General features: G+C 46.3%; 1 protein-coding gene across 4 annotated transcripts in view; it reads right to left on the reverse strand.

Moving 5' to 3' along the window:
* Nucleotides 1-24,441, reverse strand: part of LOC147604667 (Cytochrome c oxidase biogenesis protein Cmc1-like protein) — a 36,430-nt gene extending 11,989 nt beyond the window's left edge. For all 4 annotated transcript variants that reach the window (XM_086794824.1, XM_086794822.1, XM_086794821.1 and 1 more), the window contains exons 1-2: nt 24,261-24,441; nt 24,003-24,150 (exon numbers count right to left, since the gene is read on the reverse strand). In XM_086794824.1, coding sequence (XP_086650950.1) covers nt 24,003-24,150; nt 24,261-24,315 — 203 coding nt within the window. In that variant the 5' untranslated portion in view covers nt 24,316-24,441. The remainder of the gene's footprint in view (nt 1-24,002; nt 24,151-24,260) is intronic.
* Nucleotides 24,442-26,586: the final 2,145 nt, after the last annotated feature.

Genomic DNA, 26,586 nt, shown 5'->3' on the forward strand with positions numbered 1-26,586 from the left:
GCACATTTATGGCCGGTCATGTGAACACTTATCCTTTAGGGGTCACTATCATGTGGCTTGTACTTCATATTTTTCTATTATTGAGATATCTATAGCAGTCGTGTTCTCTCCCTGCTGGTTTTCTATGCTTGTTTTCTTTCTGTAAACCCTAACCCTAACCCTGTTTAGGTCTTCAACCTCTGTTACCATATCCTAGGAATATGCATTTGTGAGACTTAGGATCAAGTCTCGTGCGTATTTCCCTGCGTATGTGCACGTACGCAACGCAACCAAACACTTTCAAGTGCTTGTAGGACGGAGGCTTCCCTGTCCATACTTCCTCTGGCACTTTCCCACCAAGCCTCGTGTTAGGTGACCTGTTTATAAGATGAACGGCTGTCATAATAGCTTCAGCCCAAAAACCATGAGGTAACGCAGCATGTGACAACATAGAACGGACCTTCTCCTGAATGGTCCTATTCATCCTCTCTGCTATCCCGTTTTGTGGAGGATCATAAGGAGCAGAGAGCTCCCTCTTGATGCCTTTAGCATCACAAAAGTCTTGAAACTGTTTGGACATATACTCTCCACCATTGTCGGAACGCAAAGCCTTCAGTGTTTTGCCAGTTTGATTCTCAACATGAGCAACAAACTTCTCAAACACTGAGAATGTATCACTCTTCAAACGAAGAGGATAAACCCACACCTTGCGCGTGTGGCATCATCAATAAAAGACACAAAATATTTTGCCCCTCCCAAAGAAAGCTGAGGCATCTCACATACATCTGTATGCACAAGCTCTAACTGAGCATCTTTCTGTCCAAGAGCTTTCTTGTGGGGGCACTGGAGTTGCCTGCCATATATACAATGCTCACAAAACTGAAAACTCGAGAACTTTAGAGAAGGCAAGTAACCAAAACGAGACAATTGCTCCATTCCTTTGACACTCATGTGTCCCAACCGGCTATGCCACATAGAGATTTCCGACAGCTCGGTTGCATTTACATTAGCATGGTGACAAACACCAGCATGCATGAAGTAAAGAGTGTCCACCTTAGAGCCTCTGGCAACAACCAGTGAGCCCTTACTAATCTTCCACTTTCCATTACCAAATGTGGTAACATAACCAGCAGCATCAAGCTGTCCAGTAGAAAACAGGTTCTTCTTGATCTCAGGCACATGCCTGACATCATGGAGCATAAGCTGTGAGTCATCTGAAAACACAAGCCTCACATCACCTCTGCCAAGAATCTGGCATGCATGGTTGTCACCCAAATAAACTACTCCTTCATTGCCAGCAGTATACCTGACAAACAAGTCTCTGCAACCTGTGACATGAAAGGAGGCACCTGAATCAATGATCCATGAGTGCATACCATGACCATCTCCTGCATGGAGTGAATGGGCATCAAGTGAAGACATGAATAGGACTTCATCCTCACTGTCACCTGCATGTGACACATTGACTTCTTCAATCTTGACTCCACTTTCGCCCTTTGGCTTTGCATCTTTGGCTTCATCTTTGTCTTTGTCTTTTCCTTTGCCCTTTTCCTTTTGATCATTCTTCCATTTGTAGCATTGCTTTTTGAAATGTCCCTTCTTGCCACAATAATGGCATTCCAAGTCCTTTTTGGAGCGGGACTTGCTCCTTTCCCGTTCTTGGCTTTTACCCCTTTGCTGGGATCTCCCACGTGCATTCATTGCATTGGACTTTCCAACAGAGTTGTTCTTCCTGTTAATCTCCTCTGGAAGGAGAGCACCCTCCACATCTGCATATGACAGCATAGCATTTGAATTGCTAGTGGCTGTCCTGAATGTGTCCCAACTCTCTCGCAAAGTGCATAAGAGAAAGGTGGCTTTGAACTCATCATCCATTGCCAACTTTTGATTGATGACCTGGCTGACAACACCATTAAACTCATTTAGATGGGCTGTCATAGACGCCCCTTCCTTCATTTGAAGACCTATGAGTTTCTTCAACCAATACACTTTGCTTGAGGCACTTTGCTGGGCATACAAGTCCTGCAATCTTTGCCACATTCCCCAAGCTGTCTTCTCTTCACGTATGCTGAAAAGTAAAGAGTCTGACACAGACAACATGATGGTGGATCTTGCCAGCTCATCCATATCTTCCCATTCTTCAGCAGTAAGAGAAGCGGGCATTACACCCCTTTCTTTGATGGGCTTGTGCTGCTTCTTCTGGAGCAACACATTATAGCACTGGGTTTGCCAAATGTCATAATTATGTGAGCCTTCAAGCTTTTTGATGTGAAGCAATGAAGAGCTCTCACCTGTGGTTGCCATAGCAATATGCAACCTTTGACACAGTCAATGCCTGACTCCCTGCAAGATGTGCAAACACTGCACCAAAGCACACAAAGTGCTCACAGTTGTTCTCCCAAAGTTTATCTCCCACTGCGGAAGCACGAATGCAACTCTCCTCCCACTGAATGTGATAAAATCACCAAAATCTGGTTGCTGCAGATTTATGACAGCACCTTAGATGTGCTCTGTTCCCCTTCCAAAATACTGTACAACAGTACTAAGTGCTCACCAATGATATACCAAATCTGTACCGGCAAGTACAACAGCTGAAAATGAGCCTTTTCTTCACTCAAATCAATGTACAGCCATGCCAAAACTTGTACAAAGTTGTACCAAATCTGTACCAACAAGTACAATAGCAATAAATGCTCTCCTGGCTATCCAAATGAGTGAAAATCAGACCTTGACAGTCCCCACCACTGCATACAACAGTCCCGGACAGAAATTGGGCAAAAGCCCCTTGACTGCAAGTGGATTACTGAGGGTGCAAGGCATAAAAGTCTTCCCTGCTGCTTTGCCAAGCTCAACAAGCACAAAATCTTGAAAAGCCCCTTGATTCAAGATCAATTTCTGATCATGAATGGTACATTAATGCACATGAAGGCATCCAAAGTCTTTCACAATGCTTCCCCCTGGCCACATATACATCCAATACATAAAAGCCCCTTGATTTACTGGCACATTGAGTGCTTGATAGGCATCAACACATTGCCCAAAGCATCAAATGCCAGTGCCTGCATGCAAAACAATCCAATTGGCACAAAAGCCCTTTGATTTGCACTCCAATTTCCTGCAATTTAGCCCTGAATGTGAGATTGCTCACATCATACAGCATGTATGAATGCCCAATGGCACAATTACATCAAAAACCCCAAGTGTTGACACCCAATTTCTTGCCAATTGACCCGGAATGTGACCAATGTCACCCAATTGTTGCCAATTGTGCTCAAATCTAAGCCATTAGGACCTGTACTTGCTCAATTGATGATAATGGACATGCAAAATCCCAAAAATTTGAAGCAAATACCTCGTACAAATTTAGTGGGTGCTGATGATGCTGCTGCTGTGCAGATACGGATGTTGTATTCGTGCAGGTGGGCGGTACCTCGCGACTTTACCCTCTGTTACCTTGTGGCGCAGAGAACCAGGTTGACATGATGAAGCCACTGGATGGCTGCGAGGTGTGCAGCTGGATGTGATGGACGAGCAGGTGCAGATGCAACTCAAAACAGAGCAACTGTTGTCCCCCAGAAACGGCAAGTCCACTGAGCAAGGAGTAGGCGGGTGCTGGCGTCTGTGGTGGAAACAGGCCACGCCGCTCGAATGTGCAAACTCTGTGCACTTGTGCTGCCCAGGCTAGCGGGCAGAGAGTGGTGGGCAGCGGCAGTACCGCCGAAACGGGCTGAGCCTCTGCACTCGTGCCACCCAAACTGGCGGGCGGAAGGTGGGAGGATTGGCGACCGGCTGTGAACAGGGGTCTGGATGGCGGCGGCTCTGATATCGCTGTTGGTCACACCTGTAAGCGCACACACGCGCACACACTCAGCTCGTTTTGCAGCTCTTCTACAGTCGATTTCCAGCGCTGCAGCTCAACACACGATTTTCCTCTCTACACGCTTCACAGCTCTGCCAGCTGTACATAGCACTCCTCCAGGCTCTGATACCAGTTGAAGGGAGCTAAAGAAGCTCAGCTGAAACAATTAGGGTTTCATGTGGGAGACACACACAGAGAAGAAGGGAGAGAGAGAGAGAGAGAGAGACATGTGGGGATAAGTCAACTCACAAAATATGAGTGTGTGACTCCCCTATCACACATGTATATTTGCTCTAGTACACATAGTGCACTTAGTACATTAAAAGTACTAAGTGTACTATGTACTATAAAACTTATGGGCTAGTACACACTATAAGGGTGGGCATAATGCCTTTATACCCCAACAGCTATGCCCAGCCTTCTAGAAGCAAGCGCCTGCCTCCCCAGCTTGCTAGGGGAATAACAGCATTTATTGGGATTTATTTGAGCATTTAATGCTGATTTTGCTCAGTCGTGGGAATATGATGCTGGCCGCCTGCTCTTACACTGGCTGACTACCCCTGAAGAGTAGTATAAATAGGAGAGGTCCACAATCCCATCATTCATCTCATTCTCCACCAAGAGCTCAAGCATAAGAGGCTAGACAAAGCCAAGAGGGTGCTAAGCAAAGGGGTGAAGGATTCAGGTCAAGGGCAGGGTATTCCCAGCCAAGAAAAGGTCCAAGATTGCTGTATTTTCTTTCAGATTTCTCATCATTCTAATAAAGCAAATACACCATCCGTGGTGGGGGCCCTACAGAGGGTAATTGGGACCCAAGACTGTGTCCTCTCCATCTCTCCCTCTCTCTCTCTATTTTCTGCACATCTCCTTTCAGTTTGTGCGTTAATTTCCGTCGCGAAAAGAGTGCTGAATTCTGAGTTTTGAAGTTATCGATTCTTCTCCAAAGCTTCCGCATATTACATGACAGCAAGTAACTTGTGTTGTACATCCATTCTTTTTATAATATAGTCAAGCAAATACACCGGCCAGCGGTGGGGGCCTTTGAGAGGGTGGATTGGGACCCAATTGGGTGTTCTTGTGTACTTCTCTCAACCCTAAAATTCAGTATTCAGTTTTCAGCAGTGTGATTGCTTCATTAATCTCATCTTTAAAACACTTCAGCATAAGGTGCATGTTACAAATTCCTTGTGTGCTTAATGTTAATCACGTGTTTAAGCTTCCGCATGTGACACATGAATGACCCTCAACCCTAGTCCTCTATTTATAGTGCATTATGGGCTAGTTGGCTAGCCTTTAGGGTTGGTTGGCTGAAAACCCTAACTTAATAATAATAATGTCCAAATATGATAAAAGTGTCCACACTTGCTGCTCATTGGGCGCCTCGACCAAATACAATGAAATGGTTGGAAAGCCTCAAAATTGACTAAGACTCGGCCACAAGCATGCCCTCTAAATGATAAGGACATGTCCACGGTACACTGTTGGAAGGTGCGCACATGATGACACCTGTCCACGCTATGGGCTGGTCTTATATGCTCCAAAGCCCCAAGTGTTGCTAGTTTCCATCACATAAATGGGTTCACACACTCATTGACTCCTGTGCCTAGACCTGGACTCTGACAAATGCCCATACACTCGGCTACTAGCCTAATAAGTGCCCGTCACTACTACTCCTTAGGACTTGCAGTGATCTTTTCGATTCCCTGAAGCACTCCCAGTAAGCAAGTTTACCAGCCCACCATAGATCAAACGTGTCGATGAAGAAAGTAACCCCTATACCCGAAGACTTGCCAAGGAGGCAAGGAATACACAGAGGTCTAGGCAGGGGGCGTCGCAACTCCCGCAGCCTACCAGAGTGAAAGGAACAGTAGGAGGAAGAGAAGGTAGAACCTCTCAGCAGGAAATCACTTCAAGAAGAGGCACTCCAGCAGAGGAGCAAGAATTCTCTTTCTATAGCTGCAGACAGGACACCAACTTTCGGATTCCTTCCTCATTGGATCCAATCAAAGAAGAAAGGATGAGGAAAACCAGTGCCATTTGAAGAGAGGCAATACCCCTCGAAAGAGCAAGGGTAGCCACTCCCTTAGAAGCCAGAGTACCCGCTCAAGGAGCGTGGGAAACTGAAAGACTATATAGTCACGAATAAAGAGCTAAAAGCCAACCAGAAGCCAATGGGATACCGGTATATAACCATGGCCATACGAGATTTAGAGCCTCAAACATATCAGAGCTAGTGTCAAAGTTTGACGGATCGGGGGATTCCTACAGCCACCTAGCTGCATTTAGACAAATGTTACATGCGGAAGCTTACACACAGGATTATACTTTGATAAACAATATTCAGCACCTTGGTTCTAACACAATGTAGCGGAGATAAAGAGTGGAAGAGAGAGGAGACATTCCTTCCCTCCGGGGCGACCCCATCATGCAACACGAAGTATTCAGGGCATGTCAATGCTTCATTTGCAAACAGATGGGACATCTGGCCAGAGCTTACCCTCAAGGCCAGTCCAGGAGACCGCACCCCCCCCCCCCCCCCCCGGCGGCCTGGCGCAGCCCCCGCTCAGATCCTCACCAGGGGGCAAAGAGATGGGCAGGTTTCCACATAGCGGAGCATCAGGTCCCGACTGCAGACGACCCAGCTACCAGAGAGTAGCGGATGGTTGGCCCATGCTCAAGCCGTCACCCGACCACTAGAGCTGAGCGTCGTCACCGCGCGCACCAAGCTAGCAGAGAACATGAGGATTCGGTTCTATCAGAGAACTTTTTTGAGCCGTTGGCGATGGTCCCCCTCCAGTCACGAGGCGGCCCCTCCGGTTTGGAGGCAAATTCCCCGTCGAGATTCCTCCCCTGGCTCTCAGTGCCCAATGAGGCCGGTAGACCCCACTGAGCCCCCAGCAAGCCTCTCCCAGTAGCCTTCCACTCCGATGGATATCTCCCAGTAGCGCCCCTCTTCGGCCTCCCCCTCACCCCCCCCACCACCTCCTCCTCCTCCATCCTCACCCCGGACTCTACCCGCAGCAGAGGTCTGGTCTCTTTACAGCAACTTCAGGAGAGTTCCCCAAATAGCCCGTGGATTGAGAGTCAGCTTGCTACCGCCCGCACAGAGATTAGAACCATTAAGGAGAGGAGGAAGTACCATGCCAGAGCTTCATTTTGGACTCAAGCCGGTGAGACAAAGTCACATGGGATTTCTTTGAGATAGCCAGCCCCCACGGGAGGAGAGATGGTATTCGCAGGTTGCGTGGCCAAGATGGAGCTATTGTTTCTAATCCCCCCCATGTGAGAGCTATCGCCACTAATTTCTTCCGATCTGTTCTCACTGGTGCCCCATTATCCTCACAAGTGATGGACGTGCACGAGAGGGTCTAGCCGCACACGAGAGGTGGTTCCCCACTCTCTTCGGTCCTTATTGACTCCATTCATTGCGGAGGGGTTGGTGAGGGCGTTGACGGCACTACCCAGGGGCAAATGCACGGGAGCTTCTAGTCTCTTTCTTTCTTCGTCACTCGGACCTCATGGAGGGCGGCCTTCGAGTTGCCTTCAATGAGATTATGCTCACACGTGCCCTGCCATAGAGGCTCTCAGAGGGTTTGATACATTTGATTAATAAGGAGGGTGGTGACAGATTGCATATCCGTCAGTGGAGACCCATCGACGGACCGCCTATAAGATCTTGGCCAACCTTTCCTCCCTAACTTGATTCATGACACTTAGACTGGCTTTGTTTAGGATCGGAGCATCCTGGACAACATCTTCACCTTTTGGGAGGCAACAGCGTCGGCCAGGATGCGGAAGCAAGACCTCATAGTGCTGCTGCTAGATTTTGAGAAAGCTTAGAAATAGAGTGGATTGGAGCTTTCTAGAGGGTACGATGAGCCGGATGGAATTCCTTGTGGAGTGGATTCGTGGGGTTTCAGGACTCTATTCAGCCTCGCACAGCCAGGTCCTCATTCAAGGAGCTCGTGGTGGTGACAAATTTCCCCTTTCCCGCTCGATACGACAGGGCTGTCCTCTAGCACCTTACCTCTTCCTATTCGTCACCGAGGCCATGAGTAGTTTTCTCTCAGCCCAAGAGACCGGACTTCGAGGGTTGCATCGCCCCCTCCACCCTCAAGAGGAGCTACTTAACTCACAGTTTGCAGATGACAGTGTAGCTTACCTTTTAGGAGATGTGGGGAATCTCCAGAGATTCGCGGATGTGATCGACATCTTTTGTCGCGCATCAGGAGCATTGATCAACTGGCACAGGTCGTGTGGTTTTTGGGTAGGCTCTGCACCCGCCCACGACGGAAAGGAGGGCTAGGCCACGACAGAGAGGAGGGCGAGGCCTCATTGACCCTACTATTCATAGCCATGCCCTGCTGGGCAACCTAATTGTTCAAGGACTCTTCACCTCAGGCCGGCCCTAAGGCAAATAGCTCCGGTAGCTTCAGAGGAGCGGCTTCGACAACCATTGGTCTGGAACCCCTAATCCGTTTACCCAGTGGCCACATGTTGGGAGCCCGACTTCATGTATCATGGGAAGCGTTGAGCATAGGACGTGCTAGGTCCCTTGGAGACTGGGTTGCACGTAGACAGTTACCCCTGGAGGTGCAGGAGAGAGACTTGACAGGGATCCAAGGTAGAGAGTCTCAACATCGACATCAACTCCGCTATTCCTCGGGAGTGGTTGACTCCTATCTCAAACCCAACTCCCCCTGTGTGGCTTGGCGTGTTTACCAGGCATGATATTCTTGTGGCAGTCCATGGAGAGGATGAGGGTAGTGGTCTGCTCACCTTTTCTATTGGATCCCACGGCAGATTAGAGAGATCCGAGCTCCCCTTAGAGGATTTCAGTGGCTGCACCTTACATAGGGTGAGGGTGATTGGATTTCAGGCTCGGGAGTGGCACATAGACCCACCACCTACCAAGGTGCTAAGGGAGAGATTCTAGCGGCTATGAATATGGGAGAGCCGACCTCTCACGCGCCTTCAGTGGGACCTAGGCGAGTGGACTTGGTATGACCTCGCTGATTGGGAGGAGACTCTACATGCCCCCTTCTTTGCATACACAGCGCGGCTAGGCTGCAGGATCCAAATGCTAGAGATTGATGGCACCCTTGCAGCAACAGCAAACTTGCAATCACAAGGCCTCTCACAACGCTTCCTCTCAGATTTTTGGACGAAGCTTTGGGACAATTTTTGACCTAGAAAGATTACCCTCCTTCTCTAGTTAATGGCACACACGAGCTTGGCAGTCAACACTTGGTTGGCAATTGGAGGTAGGCCAGCAGCTTGCCCGAGGTGCGGCAACCCCTAGGAGTCTCAGCGACCCAAAGGCTCAGCAAGCTTGGCGGCGGATTCTCCGCATCTTCACTATGGATAGGTCCCTCACCACCGCATTTCGTCGCAGTACCATGTTGGGGTAAAGGCAGTATGCCCACCCTTATAGTGTGTACAAGCCCATAAGTTATAGTACATAGTACACTTAGTACTTTTAATGTACTAAGTGCACTATGTGTACTAGTGCAATATACATGTGTGATAGGGGAGTCACACACTCATACTTGATGAGTTGACTTATCCCCACAACACTCTCTCTCTCTCTCTCTTGTGCTTCTCTGTGTATGTCTCCCACATGACCTAACCCTAATTCTCCCATCAACTGGTATCAGAGCTTAGTGATCCCTCCCTCTTCCCTCTTCTCCTTGATAGCAGGCACCGGCAGTGAATAGGCGAAGGTGACGGCAACTTTGAAGCGCACAGCAGTCAGGCATTTCGTGTGAAGGGCCACCATGAGTCAAGCGCACAGGCGGGCGTCAACAGCTCGAATATGGAGTCGGCTGGCCACCTAGGCGAGTGGCGCTAGGTGAAGCTAGGTGAGCGAAGAGGCGAACTCAGGCGATAGCACCCTGGTATCGCGAAAGAACCACCAAGCGATGGCGCCGGCTGTGCGAACTCAGGCGAATCAGAGGCAAGGCGTGTAGCGCTGGGCGTAGATGCGCTAGGCGAAAGCAGCGTGTGAACGTGGAGTTCCTGGATACGCAGGCGCTAGGCGTAAAGCCACAAAGCGTGTAGCACTACACGGCGTTAGACAAGTAAAGCGTTGGTGACGTTGCCATACATATCGTCTCTGCCTACTACTGGTTCGAAGAAGAGGGTTGCCGTACCTGCAAGAAGGCTTGCTGCTGCGCAGTTTAGCGAGGAAGCTTCTCTGAAGCAATTGGTCCAGGGAAACGACGTGCGGCTGCAGAAAGTGTTGCTTAAAGCTCTGCTAATTGAGACTCTTGAGGCTCTGCAGAAGAGGGGAAACCAGGAGTTCGCCAGCCAGCAGTTCAAGAAGCTCACGAGTAGCGATGGAGAAGCCCTCCGTCATCCGTACAGCAACGAACGCATCAGCTTGATTGGAGCATCCATCTAATTCTGCAGCAACATCAGCAAACCCCCCTTTTTCTTGCAACAAAAACAAAAAATCAGAAAATTACAAGGTATTTGCCTCAATTTTTTTTTGGGATTTGCAATTGAGCAAGTACAGTAATCAATTGAGCAGGTACAGGTGCCCAATTGCTCAATTTTTGAGCAAAATTGGCAAAATTGGGTGAAATTGGTCACAATCAGGATCAATTTGCAGGACATTGGTCACAATCAGGATCAATTTGCAAGAAATTGAATGTCAAAATTTGGGGCTTTTGATGTAATTGTGCAATTAAGCACTCATACATGCTGTATGATGTGAAAAATCGCACATTTGGGCAAAATTGCAGCAAATTGCAGTGCAAATCAAGGGGCTTTTGTGCCGATTTGGTTGATTTGCATGCAGGCAATCGCATTTGATGCTGTGGATAATGTGTTGATGCCTTACAAGCACTCAATGTGCCTGTAAATCAAGGGGCTTTCATTATTTGGATGTATATGTGGCCAGGGGGAAGCATCGTCAACACTCTGGATGCCTTCATGTGCTTCAATGTACCATGTATGATCAGAAATCAAGGGGCTTTTCAAGTTTGTATGCTTGTTGAGCTTGACAAAGCAGCAGGCAAGACATTTATGCCCTGAATCCTCAAAAATCAGCTTGCAGTCAAGGGGCTTTTGCCCAATTTCTGTTCGGGACTGTTTTATGCAGTGTACAGGACTGTAAAAGTCTGATTTTCACTCATTTGGACAGCCAGGAGAGCATTTATTGCTACTGTACCTGCTGGTACAGATTTGGCACAGCTTTGTGCAAGTTTTGGCATGGCTGTACACTGTTTTGAGTGACCAAAAGGTTCAATTTCAGCTGCTGCACTTGCCGGGACAGGTTTGGTACATTACAGGTGAGCACTTAGTACTGCTGTACAGTACTTTGGAAGGGCAATAGAGCACATTTAAGGTGGTCCAAAATCTGCAGCAACCAGATTTTGGTGTTTTCATCACATAAAGTGGGAGAAAAGTTGCATTTGTGCTTCCGCAGTGGGAGATAAAGCTTGGGAGAAAAACTGTGAGCACTTTGTGTGCTTTTGGTGCAGTGTTTGCACATTTTGCAGGGAGTCAGGCATTGACAGGTTGCATATTGCTATGGCAACCACAGGTGAGAGCTCTTCATTGCTTCACATCAAGAAGCTTGAAGGCTCGCATAATTATGATATTTGGCAAACCCAGTGCTACAATGTGTTGCTCCAGAAAAAGCAGCACAAGCCTATCAAAGAAAGGGGTGTGATGCCCGCTTCTCTTACTGCTGAAGAGTGGGAAGATATGGATGAGCTGGCAAGATCTACTATCATGTTGTCTGTGTCAGACTCATTACTTTTCAGCATTCGTGAAGAGAAGACAGCTTGGGGAATGTGGCAGAGATTGCAGGACTTGTATGCCCAACAAAGTGCCTCAAGCAAAGTGTATTGGTTGAAGAAACTCATAGGTCTTCAGATGAAGGAAGGGGCGTCTATGACAGCCCATCTAAATGAGTTTAATGGTATTGTCAGCCAGGTCATTAATCAAAAGTTGGCAATGGACGATGAGTTCAAAGCCACTTTTCTGTTATGCACTTTGCCAGAGAGTTGGGACACATTCAGGACAGCCACTAGCAATTCGAATGCTATGCTGTCATATGCAGATGTTGAGGGTGCTCTTCTTCAAGAAGAGATGAACAGGAAGAACAACTCTGTTGGAAAGTCCAATGCAATGAATGCACGTGGGAGATCCCAGCAAAGGGGGAAAAGCCAAGAAAGGGGAAGGAGCAAGTCTCGCTCCAAAAAGGATTTGGAATGCCATTATTGTGGCAAGAAGGGACACATTAAAAAGCAATGCTACAAATGGAAAAATGATCAAAAGGAAAAGGGAAAAGGCAAAGACAAAGAAAAAGATGAAGCCAAAGATGTAAAGCCAAAGGGCAAAAGTGGAGTCAAGATTGAAGAAATCAATGTGTCACATGCAGGTGGCAGTGAGGATGAGGTCCTATTTACGTCTTCACTTGATGCCCATTCACTTCTTACAGGTGGTCATGGTATGCACTCATGGATCATTGATTCAGGTGCCTCCTTTCATGTCACAGGTTGCAGAGACTTGTTTGTCAGGTATACTGCTGGCAATGAAGGAGTGGTTAATTTGGGTGATAACCATGCATGCAAGATTCTTGGTAGAGGTGATGTGAGGCTTGTGTTTTCAGATGGCTCACAGCTTATGCTCCATGATGTCAGGCATGTGCTTGAGATCAAGAAGAATCTGCTTTCTACTGGACAGCTTGATGATGCTGATTATGTTACCACATTTGGTAGTGGAAAGTGGAAGATTAGTAAGGGCTCACTGGTTGTTGCCAGAGGCTCTAAGGTGGACACTCTTTACTTTATGCATGCAGGTGTTTGTCACCATGCTAATGTAAATGCAACCGAGCTGCCGGAAATTTCTATGAGGCATAGCCGGTTGGGACACATGAGTGTCAAGGGAATGGAGCAATTGTCTCGTTTGGGTTACTTGCCTTCTCTAAAGTTTTCAAGTTTTCAGTTTTGTGAGCATTGTATATATGGTAGGCAACTACAGTGCCCCCACAAGAAAGCTCTTGGACAGAAAGATGCTCAGTTAGAGCTTGTGCATACAGATGTATGTGAGATGCCTCAGCTTTCTTTGGGAGGGGCAAAATATTTTGTGTCTTTTATTGATGATGCCACACGCAAGGTGTGGGTTTATCCTCTTCGCTTGAAGAGTGATACATTCTCAGTGTTTTAGAAGTTTGTTGCTCTTGTTGAGAATCAAACTGGCAAAACACTGAAGGCTTTGCGTTCCGACAATGGTGGAGAGTACATGTCCAAACAGTTTCACGACTTTTGTGATGCTAAAGGCATCAAGAGGGAGCTCTCTACTCCTTATGATCCTCCACAAAACGGGACAGCAGAGAGGATGAACAGGACCATTCAGGAAAAGGTCCGTTCTATGTTGTCACATGCTGCATTACCTCATGGTTTTTGGGCTGAAGCTGTTATGACAGCCGTTCACCTTATAAATAGGTCACCTAACACGAGGCTTGGTGGAAAAGTGCCAGAGGAAGTATGGACAGGGAAGCCTCCGTCATACAAGCACTTGAGAGTGTTTGGTTGCGTTGCGTACGTGCACATACGCAGGGAAATGCGCACCAAACTTGATCCTAAGTCTCATAAATGCATATTCCTAGGATATGGTGACAAAGGTGAAATGGGGTATAGACTTTGGGATCCCATGAATAGAAAGATCATACGCAGCAATGATGTCATTTTTGATGAAACATGCATGTATAAGGAGCCTGCAAGGCAACAGGAGCCTGGCAGAGTCATCTTTGATGATGATGAACATCATGGACAACAACAAAGGGCTGTAAATCAGCCATTACAACAGGAAAACCAGCCCTTAAATGGTGCTGAAAATGGTCCAAATGGACAGCCAGAGATGGCAGAAGATATCCCTATGGATATACCACAGTTAGAGGAGATACCGGGCATGATTTTTCAGCCTTATGGCATGGAACAGGAGCCACCAATGGGTGATATGCAGGCTGGACAGCAACCTGCAAATGATGGTCATTGGGTATGGAGGTCCACAAGACCCTCCAGAGCCCCTGACAGGTTTGTTCCAGGGGTTGACTACTTGATGCTCACTGACTGTGGGGAGCCCTCATGTTACAAGGAGGCTTTACAGAGGGCAGACAAAGCTCTATGGGAACGTGCCATGAAGTCAGAGATGGATTCTCTGCATAAAAATGGAACTTGGAAGTTGGTGCATTTGCCTGCAGGCAAGAAGGTTTTGCCATGCAAGTGGGTTTACAGGCTCAAAGTTGCACCTGATGCAAAGCCAAGATACAAAGCCAGGTTAGTGGCTAAGGGCTTTAAGCAGGAATATGGTGTGGACTTTGATGAGATCTTCTCTCCAGTGGTCAAAATGATCACACTTAGAGCTGTGTTGGCTTTGGTTGCACATGATGATCTGGACTTGATTCAGATGGATGTGAAGACTGCTTTTCTTCACGGTGATCTCCATGAGGAGATATATATGCAGCAGCCAGAGGGTTATGCAGTGACTGGAAAGGAGAAGCTTGTATGCAAGCTGAAAAAGAGTCTTTATGGACTCAAACAGGCACCAAGGGAATGGTATCATAAATTTGATACATTCATGAAATCTCAGAAATTCAGGAGAAGTGACATAGATCACTGCTTGTACACCAAGAAAGCTTTGGATGGCAGTCTATTGATCCTCATCTTATATGTTGATGATATGTTGATTGCCGGGAAATCTCGTAAAGAGATGGATTCCTTGAAGAAGAGGCTGCATGAAACCTTTGATATGAAGGATTTGGGTGATGCAAATCACATTTTGGGTATGCGGATACTTCGGGACAGAAATCAGCATGTGTTGTATTTGTCTCAGAAGGAATACATTGGCAAAGTTTTGCAGAGGTTCAATATGGACGGGGGGAAGAAGACTAGTACTCCTTTGCCTCCATATATGAAACTCAGTGCTATGGACAGCCCACAGTCGGATAGAGACAGGGCTGATATGGCCAAGATTCCGTATGCTTCAGCTTGTGGCAGTCTCATGTATGCCATGGTTGCTACTAGGCCGGACATTGCATTTGCAGTGGGAGTGGTTTCTAGATACATGGCCAACCCTGGCAAGAAGCATTGGGAAGCAGTGAAAGGTGTCATGAGATACCTGAAGGGCACACAGGATTTGTGCATTTGCTTTGGCAAACAGGATGCATTAGTGCATGGTTACACGGATTCGGATTATGCCGGTCATCCAGATAACCGGAAGTCTACTACCGGTTATGTGTTTACATTCACAGGAGGTGCTGTGTCATGGATATCCAGGATGCAGAAGTGCACAGCCTTATCTACTACAGAGGCCGAGTATATTGCAGCCACAGAGGCTTGCAAGGAGGCATTATGGCTATCTCGGTTAGTGGTTGATTTGGACTATACAGGGGATATTCCATTGTTGCATTGTGACAGTCAGAGTGCCATCCAGTTGGCAAAGAACCCTGTCTTTCATGCAAAGACGAAGCATGTGGATGTGAAGTATCACTTCATCAGAGAGGTGATAGAGAACAAGCAAATTCAGCTTGTTAAGATTCATACGGATGACAACCCGGCTAATCTGTTGACAAAGAGTTTGCCTCCGAAGCGGTTTGCTCATTGCAGACACTTGATGGGCATTGGATGAGGCCATTTTCAGCCTTGATATGGCCTTGTATATTATCATGTACATGCTGATTTTTTCTTTTCCTTTACTTAAGGGCACTTTGCCTTTAAGTGGGAGGTTGTTGGGGTAAAGGCACTATGCCCACCCTTATAGTGTGTACAAGCCCATAAGTTATAGTACATAGTACACTTAGTACTTTTAATGTACTAAGTGCACTATGTGTACTAGTGCAATATACATGTGTGATAGGGGAGTCACACACTCATACTTGATGAGTTGACTTATCCCCACAACTCTCTCTCTCTCTCTCTCTCTCTCTCTTGTGCTTCTCTGTGTATGTCTCCCACATGACCTAACCCTAATTCTCCCATCATACCAGTCACAGCCCCACCTACAAATCACTGGCGAACAGGCTCATGCCAGAGATGGGAGATTTGCAATAGCATTATAGCTTGGCACATATGGCGAGGTAGATGCAGTGAAGCCATTGAGGGTACCCACACTCTGCTAGCTGAGCCTATCAGGAGCATTTGGCTCGATATCATACATACCCTCCCCGGGCAATGGGGGAAGTTGTAGGGAGGATCTGACCGCATGAGGAAGCGGCGGGAAGCTTTCTTGGGACTCTAGCGGCTTGGCCCTTTTCTCAATGATAGAGGTGGTGACCCCACTTGGCATTACAGCCCACCTGTGTGGTTGTTCCCCCCTCCCCCCCCTTATGAGATGGCCTTCTCCTCAGCCGGAGGAGAAGCGTCTCTTTCCCCTCCTTTGATTACTTGATTCTTGCCTTGTACATGAGACAAGATTGTATTTAGCCCTTCATGGTTGTTTTTTAGCCCTTCGTGGCTGATCTTTCAGTAACTAATAGAAGGATCTTTTTCCCGAACTAAAAAAAGAATGGAAGAGAGAGGGGGGGGAGAGAGAGAGAGAGAGAAAATGAAATGATATATTAACGTCCTCAAAAGGCCAAAATGACCTATGAGACCAAAAAGGTTACAACAATTGGTGGATCTGATACAATGTTTGTGTAAGAAACGCTAAGAGAGAGAGAGAGAGAGAGAGAGAGAGAGAGAGAGAGAGAAATGAAATGAAATGAAATGTTATATTAACGTCTTCAAAAGGCCATAATGACCTATGAGACCAAAAGTTACATCATGGTGGATCTGATACAATGTCTGGATAAAAAAACCCAGAAAATGAAAAAATTAAAGATGATACTACTGGCACCTAAAAAATGAAACTGGAACTGGAAGGTACACTATGGAGGTACCTCCATCTCATAATATGTGCCGCATCGGACACTGGCGGATCTCCTCAATATCCTGTGTGGTCAGCACCCTGACTGGGTGTCTCGCATGCCTCGCAAGAATAATCCGAATCTGCCGCTGCAACATCCGTCTATGCTGGGATGCCCTCCTCCGTGGTCGTGGGCGTCTGGACCACCCAAGCTCAATCGCACAATCAATCAGTGTACCTCTGGTGTGGGCGGTATCCATGTCCTGCTGCTGCTGTGGTCCATCTGGCGCAGTGATGGCCGGACTAAAGAAGTCTGTAATGTGCCTCTGAGTCTGGCTCTCTGTGCGCCTAAGCAGGCTATCTCTATGTCTCCGCAGCTCAAGCAAGAACAATCCCAAACACCTCTGGTCCTGGTACCCCATGACTCTGGAAAGTGGTCCAAAACCCTCTCTGAATAAACAGTGGAAACGACCACGTATCTCATAGTATGCAGTACAATGGCATATATAATGCAGCTCTGTCTCTGGCTCCCCATGGCATACTCGGCATATCCTGGCCTCAGCTGGTATACCTCTATATCGGCCAATCTCAATCTCAAGCTGGTGTGAGGATGTGCGAATCTGACCAATAGCACATCGTACTGCATGAGACAAAGACAAGGTACACCCGATTGGGTCCCAAATACCCTTTGAAGGCCCCCCAGCAAGGATTGGTGTATTTGCTTTATCAAATGATGAGAAAAAGACTGATTTCTGCAGGTCCACCTTAGCTGTAAATCTGCAGCCTGTAGTACTTGACGCTTGACCTTCAATTTCACCTTGCTTGGGTTCTCCCGTGGCTGTCCTGGCCCTTGAATACCTTCAGCACTTTGTGAATAATGAGATGGTGAAAACCCTTGGCTCGCCTATGCTTTTATAGTTCTCTTTTATGCTAGTCGGTGGGCTGAAGAGGCAGTCGGCCTGTTTATTAATCCCACAACCTGTTTATACAGAACTAAATAGGCGCTTTTCTCATGCTGGCCGACTTCTGTGCTGGCCCTTCATGGGCTGGCCTGGCTGACAGCCTGCCCATGCCTCCTAGAGGCTGGCCGACTGGGCTTGTGCCTCCTAGAGGCTGGCCAACTGGGCTTATGCCCTATAAAGGCTGGCCAATAAAGCTTTGGGGCAGGCTGGCCGACTGGGCTTGTGCCCTATAAGGGCTGGCCAATAAAGCTTTGGGGCTCTTGTGGGCCAATGCTATGACCCATGAGCTGCCCCCGGTGGCCCAAGTGTGGGGCAGTACAGGTAAACCCTTGCCCCTACACTCTTACGCAATTCTACATGCAGCTTTATGCTCCCTACCTTGCATCTAGCTACAAGCAAATCAATGCCTAGAACACATGTCAGCATTCCAAAGGGTGACTCACAATACAGACTGGCACTCTTCCATGTGCAGGACTTGCACACCTGACCAAGACCATGTACGGGACTTGTACACCTGACCCTGGACGCTTAGAGTGGAACCTTGGCTGGCTTGTCCCGGACTAGGGCTCACAAGGGACTAGTTACCACTCCAGGTCCTGCACTTGCTGTGCAAATATGTCCACATGGCATCCAAGTGCAAGATGCACGTGACATCCCCTTCTGCTTCACTTGACAGAAGTTGCAAAGCCTCCAAATAGTCCATCAATAATGTCGGATAATCTTCGAAGAAGTTCTTGCCAAGCCACACCGTTTCATGTGTCCCTCGGTCTTGAAACTTCGTGAGGAACAATCTTTCTTTTCGACCAGATCCGTGCTTGAAATGATGCAAGAGGATCTGTTCTGGAACCATAACTTCAGCTCCGTCCACTATGTCTGGTTCCTGTTCATCGTGGACATCGGAGAGAGGAGGTCCAAAATAAGGCTTCAACCAACTCACATGGAACACATCATGCACGGTCCAACTCGGAGGTAGCTTTAGCTTCATAGAAACCTCATTGATCTTCTTTACAATGGGAAAAGGTCCGAAGCTCCAAAACAATAACTCTGGGCATCGCATGCCCACCTGTTTCAGCCTTTGCTTCATGATCCTAAGATATACCCAGTCTTCTTCCGAGAAGATCACATATGTTTTGTCCTTGTTGGCCTGTCGAGTATAGACCTCATGTGCTTTAGCCAACCTGTCTTTCACAGACTCCAAAATCTCTTGGTAAGACTCTATCAACTTGTTAACTTCAAGCATTGAGAATGACGTCCTAGTCAAAAAAGACCGAAACGGTCTTCCAAAAGCTGTCTCATATGGAGTCCTGCCTATAGCTGAAGAAAAAGTTCAACACAGCTTGAACTAAAGGCAAAAACTGTTCGCACTTACCTTGCTGGTCGTGAACATAACACTTCACCACGTCGAACACCAATTAATTGTAACTCTCCATCTGACCATCTGTATGTGATACCCTAAAAGGTCCTTCGAGAATATGTAAAGGTCGTAACAACCCTATCTTCTTCTCGCGAGGAGCTTTCACTTTTTGACAAACCAAATAGTGATGCACATGAATGAACACGTCTCACCTCATTTGGGCCAATAAAACTGCCACTCTAAATTCTCCAAAGTCAAGTTCATGCCCCTGTGACCACCACTAATGGCGATAAAGGCAAGTTGCCTGGAATCATTTTAATACACAAAGACGACCTTTGTAGAAAAGCCAACCATCGTGTATCAAAAAATGGCATGGTCTTGTGGTGTCCAATGTATGTTCCCACCGAGTATCGAAATCCATGAAATCCGCGTACTTGTGCTTCATTTCATCTAGTCTTGTACCAATCCATCCGTGTGGATTGGATGTGGGACAGAGGTCCTTTCATGCTCAAGGTATCGGCCACTGGGTTGGCCTTGCCAGAAGGTACTCGATCATTCCACCAAACTACTTGAAAAACTAGCTCCAGCGGTGTTGACAGTCACTCCAACTCCCGCTTGGCATTGTTTGAAGCCAATGCGAAGCCTAGTGATCTCTGCGAACCTCAAAGTTGCGTCCATAAAGAAAATGCTTCCGATGCTTTAGGACCTGTATCACCACAAGGAGTTCCCGGCTATAGAATAAGTAGTTCTTTTCTGCAGGGATCAACTTACGGAACATGTAAGCAATTGGATGCCCATTCTGTTGTAAGACCACTCCGATAGCAATGTTCCTCGCATCGGTGATCACCTGGAATGGGTCATCCCAAGAGGCTAATGCTAAACAAGGAGCCTCAGATAATGCAACCTTAAGGTCCTTGAAAGCCTGCAACCATGAGAGGTCCTATGAATCCATTGCCTCCGAGTCTTGACACCTTTAAGCAAATCAGTGAGAGCTGTCGAGATGTCAGAAAACTTGTCGATGTGGGTGGAATATGCCTAGGAAATGCCCACAAACAACTGAATGTCATATATAGTTTCCGAAATCTCCCAATTAAGGATTTTTGTCACCTTTGAACGGTCTAATCGGATGCCTTCGGCTCTGATTATATATCCGGATTCCAAGGTAATGAACCTCGTACGGATAAAACTCTATTTTTTCTCATTGATATAAAGCTCATTACTTTCCAACAATTTCATCACTTTTTCCATGTCAATATCGTGCTGCTCTTCTATAGGTGGAAAAATCAATACGTCCTCCAAAAAGATGGACACACTTGCCTATCAAGTCCCTGAAAACCCGCATCATCATGTGGGCTGGGGCGTTTGTTAAAGCAAAGAGCATGACCACGAACTCATAATGGGCCCGCTCACTTCGGAATGCGGTTTTCAGGATGTCCCCATCCACAATTCATACTTGATGGTGCCCACTTTTGAGGCTAACCTTTGAAGAAATCTTTGCTCCATTCACTCTCTCTAAGATGTAATCATGCATATGGAACTTGCCTTTGATCGTCAACTTGTTGAGCGCCCGATAATCTACCCAAAGTCGGGAGGATCCATCCTTCTTTTTCACAAACAGAATCGGGACTGCGAATGGAGACACACTAGAGCGTATGAAACCAAATTGCAACAATTTGTGGAGTTGACAACAGTCCAACTCCGTCTCCATGGCCTTGCTTAGGAGTTCGGAACCTGGGAGTTCAATTTTGTGGTCCTCCAGTCTAGATGGGGGGGGGCTTAGAAGGCAGGCTATCCCGAAGAAAGATCTTATGGAACCAATCATGCCGGGCCTTCTACTTCTCCGAAGCACTCTACTTCTCTGAAGCACTCATAACTGTGTGGGTGGTCTAAACATAGATCACCGCACACTGTGTACCTTTCTGAATCTCTCGTTTATCTTGGATATGGCTAATGACCAAAAACTTAAAAGTTAGGTATCATTGGTTCACACTTGATGATCACGGGAGCCTTTGACACATTTCGGATAATCCAGAACATGTGCTACTCCCGATCAATGTCATGGAAAAAGAATCAGGGCTGCGAATGGAGACACACTAGAGCATATGAAACCAGATTACAACAATTCGAGGAGTTGGCGGTCCAACTCCGTCTCCATGGCCTTGCTCAGGAGTTCGAAACCTGCAAGAAGTTCAATTTTGTGGTCCTCTTGTCTAGATGGGAGGAGCTTAGGAAGCAGGTTATCCCGAAGAAAGATCTTATGGAACTAGTCATGCAGGGCCTTGTACTTCTCCGAAGCATTCATAACTGTCTAGGTGGTCTAAACATAGATCACCGCACACTGTGCACCTTTTCGAATCTCTCGTTTAGCCTGGATATGGGTAATGACCAAAAAGTTAGATATCTCTGGTTCACACTTGATGATCACGGGAGCCTTTGACACACTTCGGTTAATCCAGAACGTGTGCTGCTCCCAGTCAACGTCTAGGGTGAGCTTGTGAAACCATGGGATGCCTAAGATGATGTCTGCACTTACAAGAGGGGCAACCATGAAATCGCAGACAAATTATGTGCCCTAGATGACTGATTTAGCACGACAAGATTCAAATTTGATACTCGTTGTCATGCCTGTGCTAAATTCCTCCACTTTCTTATCTACCAAGGTCAACGAGAAACGCGCTTGCCAAGTGGCCTGTTCCATGACCACGTCCTCTAAACATCCGCTATCAAATAGAACGACGACTCTCTTGCCACCCATATAGCCAAATGTCTTGAGCAATTCATTTCGCACATAATTCTGGTCATGGTTGCCCTTCAGCTCATCTACGAGCTCCCGACTGACAATGGTGCCAACAGTAGGAGTGGGAGCTAGAGGACTAGCGACACCTTGGGAGGTCGGTGTGGGAGGTTGGCTCACCACATGAGCTGTCGAGGCTAGGATGGTGGTCTGAGCAGTGGTCTTCTTAGGACAAGCCTTAGAAGTGTGTCCTTTTGTATAACAAAAGAAACATCGCCCCTCCTACTTATGTTGTTCGTGCACTTCAGGACGGAGCTTACCACCTGTCTTGCCGGCCAGCCTTCTGGTCTGGAGTAAGGCGAGGTCCATTGTTCAAGTTCTTGGAGCTACAAGCTCCTAGGGTAGACACTGACTCGGTCTCGTTCTGGCCCTTGCCATTCGCAGTGGTGGTTGGTTTGCCTACTCCAGGCTGGGAGGTCTTCGGTTTTCCATTATTGTATTTCATCTCAACACTTTGAGCAAGCAGAGTGCTCGATCAAAATCATGTGGTTCAAACATGCACACATCCCATTGGATTTGCGTGTCTAAACCATAGAGGAATTGACCTCGTTTTTCCTCATCTAATTTTTGCAATTGTAAAGCCAGGTGAATGACTTTATTTGCAAACTAGAGAACATGCTGCACGTTCTAGCGCAATGCCCGATACTCGTCCTTGAGTCGCTGAATACAGTTGTATCAATCCAAGCAACTTGAACACGAGTCGGTAAGGGATTGTATCAACCGCCTTAAGAACCTACACAACAAATGCCCTGCTGAGGGAAAAACTAGGCCAAGCCAGGCTAATCTCATTGTTCTTAGAGGGTTTGAGAAGCAAACAATTGCATGATGCATTGTATGCCATAAGGCACAGAACATTACTGGAGTGTTGCCTAGATGCGATAGATTTTGATGATAACTTTACACACATCCCTTCCACAAAAAGTAAAAGACCACACTCATTGGTGAAAAAGGAACCCAGTGTCAAAAGTCGGGACACTAGGCTTGTTAAGTACCCACACATCACACTCATTAGTGATAGTTACTGTCCACTGGCTTAACCAAGTTAGATAACATCAACCACAAGGTTACCACCAAGGTTGCATGCCCACCAGCATCTTATGTGATCCCTGACTAAATGTCAATGCATCTCATGTTTGCCATGTTGACAACATTTGTTAAGACCAATCATACCATATCTTCTTTGAATCTCACACATGCGTTCCGTCTATGCCATGTTGAGAACAAATAACTACTTGACACATAGTCAAATAATAACACAAAGTCGATAAGTTGTCGATGACACCAAGTTGCCATCCCTCCAAGAAACACATGCCTTAGAGCATGTTGTAGATGACACACAATCATAGAAGGCACAAAGCCACCAAAGAAGAAGTGTCCCACCAATCGGTGGTGTTGCCTGCCGCGAAGACAAACTAGCTTTCTCCTTGGTCTTCTCCTCCTACACCTTTGCGTTCTTTGGGAAATCCTTCCCGGCACACCTAGTGAAGTCTCAAAAGAATCACGGCCTAATGGCCAGTTTAGTGTGGCGTTCTTCAAGTCACCTAGGTAATCCATGAGAACGAACGTTTTCAAGGTAGCATTGTGGCAATCTTCCCAACAAATAATAGCATGGTGTCTCAAGTGGCATTCCCACCAAAAGAGAGTGGCATCAATTAATGCCGCACGAACTCCGTTGTAGTGGGAGTGGCAACCATTGCACAGACCCAATTGGTGACAACTTCACTATCCATCTTCTTGTTGAATTCGGGAGGCTTGATCAACTTCAAAAGCTGAGGAGTTCAATGGAGTCACAAAAGAAACAATGCCCAGCAGCAAGCTTGGAATGACATACACCAAAGTCTTCATATCTCTCTATCAAAGCTGTGGGCAAGGAATCCCCGCATTGAAAATGCATACTTTAACACATATGTCAACATCATTATTAAAATTCTGCAAAAGCTGACGTGGCAGATTATCTGCTATTCTCCTGTCACTATCATGCCAGAATGTATGTGTCCCCACAGCTGTGACAGCAGGGAAAGGCCTTGAATCAGCTTTTCCCTGGAGGAGAACTGTGCTCATGACTACCTCGGATTGCTGCAAAAGGGAAACATAGTAACCCTTATCCTTCACAGTTCTTTCCTTGTAAAGGACAAAGCGGTAAAAGCATAGTGCCAACCAGAAACCATGCATTTCCTCTAGTGAGAAAGAGCTTACTATTGGTGCAAGCAAGCGTTGAGGAGCTTGAACTGGGGTCGGCACTTCCAGACCACAGAGAGGGTTCTGCCGGTGGCGCACTCTGCGTACTTTTCCGCCAGCGCATCGCACTCCTGCAGGGCTTTGGCTTTCATCTTGCTGCGAAGGGCTAGCTTGCCAAACAGCTCTCCCATCAGAGGGTCGGAAGAAAAAGCGCAGAACAAAAACACATGCATGCCATAGCTCTTGCTTGCAGAGAGAAACATGAAACATGGGTACCTTCCTCTATTTTCTTCTTCAAGCGCGTCTCTCTTGCCTCCTCTCCAAACCCCATCCTGCACTGTCAATGCCACCTTCTCGACCAACGCTGGCCGGACATTACAGCTCAACCTAAGGGTGCGTTCAGACGACGCCGGGATGTCTGCTTTCTAAGAGTTCACACACAGCGAGAGTTTGGGTAATGCCCACGTGGTTTAAAGCTCTTGAGTGTTACTAGATAAAAACGTGTTTTTCAATCAATCAAAATAAGTTATTGACAACTCCTCAATCTACTCGGTTTTAATTCCCAAAATGTATACCACATGCACTTCTGTAACAAAATTAAATAATAAATAAATCCTTAACATAAGGGCAATGAAAAATCTGTAGATAAATCTAGCTCATAAAAATACACTAGTTGTCGTTTTTTTTTTTGTATTGAGTGGTAGAACCTGGGTCGAAATGCATATTGTGTTGTCTTTTTGTGATATTTCCTCTTTGAGCTTCGACCCTCGTAGGCCATGAAGCTTTTTTCACTTATCGACATCCATGATGTGGATTCTTGGCCAATCTTTTTTCGCCAGCTTGAATGCCTTCCTTTTTCAACCACTCTCATTTAAACCCAGCCTAACAATGGGTTCACTAACATCCATGGGAGAGGGAGGGAGAAAGAGATGAGGATATCTTAATGTCCTCTAGGCCCAAAAGAAATATTACATATGAGAGAGATATATCATAGTGCCTCTATAGGAGCACTCCAAAATATACCAAAATTGATGCTTGATATATACTCGAACTATCATCAATCCTCAAATATTTGTGCTACATCTATTCAATGAAAGTTTAAGTGATGGTTCTAAAAAGTATATGGTTGTTTGATTGTAATGTTGAAGGAAAAGTAAAGGGGGAGAAAGAGTGCAGGAAAAAGGACATTTTTCTAACCAATTATGTTTCCCATGTTGAAAATTTATCTACCAAACTTACAAGGAAATGAACCATTACTTTGACCAATGTGGCCTTAAAATCAATTTAGTTTTTTGAGGAGTACCTTGTTATTTGCCCCATTTACCCTATTTTACATACTATTCCTACCAATCACAACGTATGATACCCTCTACACCATTACATACTATTCCTACCAATTACAACGTATGATACCCTCTACACCATTACATACTATTCTTACCAAATACAACATATGATACCCTCTACACCATTACAAACTAATCTTGCCAAATACAATGTATGACACCACCGTCTACACCATTACCAGATACAACATATGATACCCTCTACACCATTACATACTAATTCTGCCAAATACAATGTATGACATGGTCTACACCATTACAAACTATTCCTACCAAATACAATGTATGACATGGTCTACACCATTACAAACTATTCCTACCAAATACAATATATGATATCTTTTACACCATTACAGACTATTCCTGCCAATACAACATATAACACCCTACATATAACAAATCGTGTGCATTCACTACATCTAATAAGCTCCTCTTAATGATGGAGTACATCTCTCTAATGAAACAGCAAAGCTCCTGTGCATATAAAGGGTGTGCATGTCATGGGAGCTATTCTAACTGTTCACCTGCTCTAAAGTTATGTTGGAGCTCCTCCCAAGGCAGCTCTGCGAATTTCTTTAGGCCCATTTTGTTCAGCCACTTTGCATGTTTGTCTACTTTCTTGTACAAAGTGGACGACAAGTATTCAAATTCCACCATCCTGTCAGGCAATAGATAACTAGGGTTGTGTGACAGAAGGCAAGGATTAGAACAATGCTTAGGGTAGGAAGAGCAACGAAGCAAAGAGCGGGGAATACAGCCTTTGCACAATAGAAACATGTAAACCAGACATTCGAGTGAGAAAGTGCGGTGCCTCCCGATCGTTGTCGTACACGCATCTCCCTTTGTACGGCCATAATTGCCTGACATTTCTATGATTTTCCCCAATCCTTTTCAAATTTTGTTCATCACTGCCTATTGCACAAACCGCGAGATCATTTATGGCTTGGTTGTAGTGGGGCAAACTTGATGTGACGCCATCCCCGTTCCATCCATACACCCTTTTACGAGGCAGCAACATCGATTTTCTCGCCACCTCCATACAATTGCTAGAGTTGGCTCCTCGTTTTCTATACATACTGAAATCATATTTACACCGACAATTTCTATGTTTAGATTTTGTGTTTTTCCGTTTTTGCTCCCTCCAAAATCATGTCCCACTTCCAATTCCTGATCCTATTCTGCTCCTTGGACACTCTCTTGATCTGGATGCACTTGTCCTGCTTAGATCTCTTCTTGTGCTAGCATCTTTCCATAAT

The sequence above is a fragment of the Cibotium barometz genome, chromosome 61 (genome assembly GCF_041138505.1).
Source record: "Cibotium barometz isolate CiBa-2024 chromosome 61, ASM4113850v1, whole genome shotgun sequence".
NCBI classification, from domain to species: domain Eukaryota; kingdom Viridiplantae; phylum Streptophyta; class Polypodiopsida; order Cyatheales; family Cibotiaceae; genus Cibotium; species Cibotium barometz.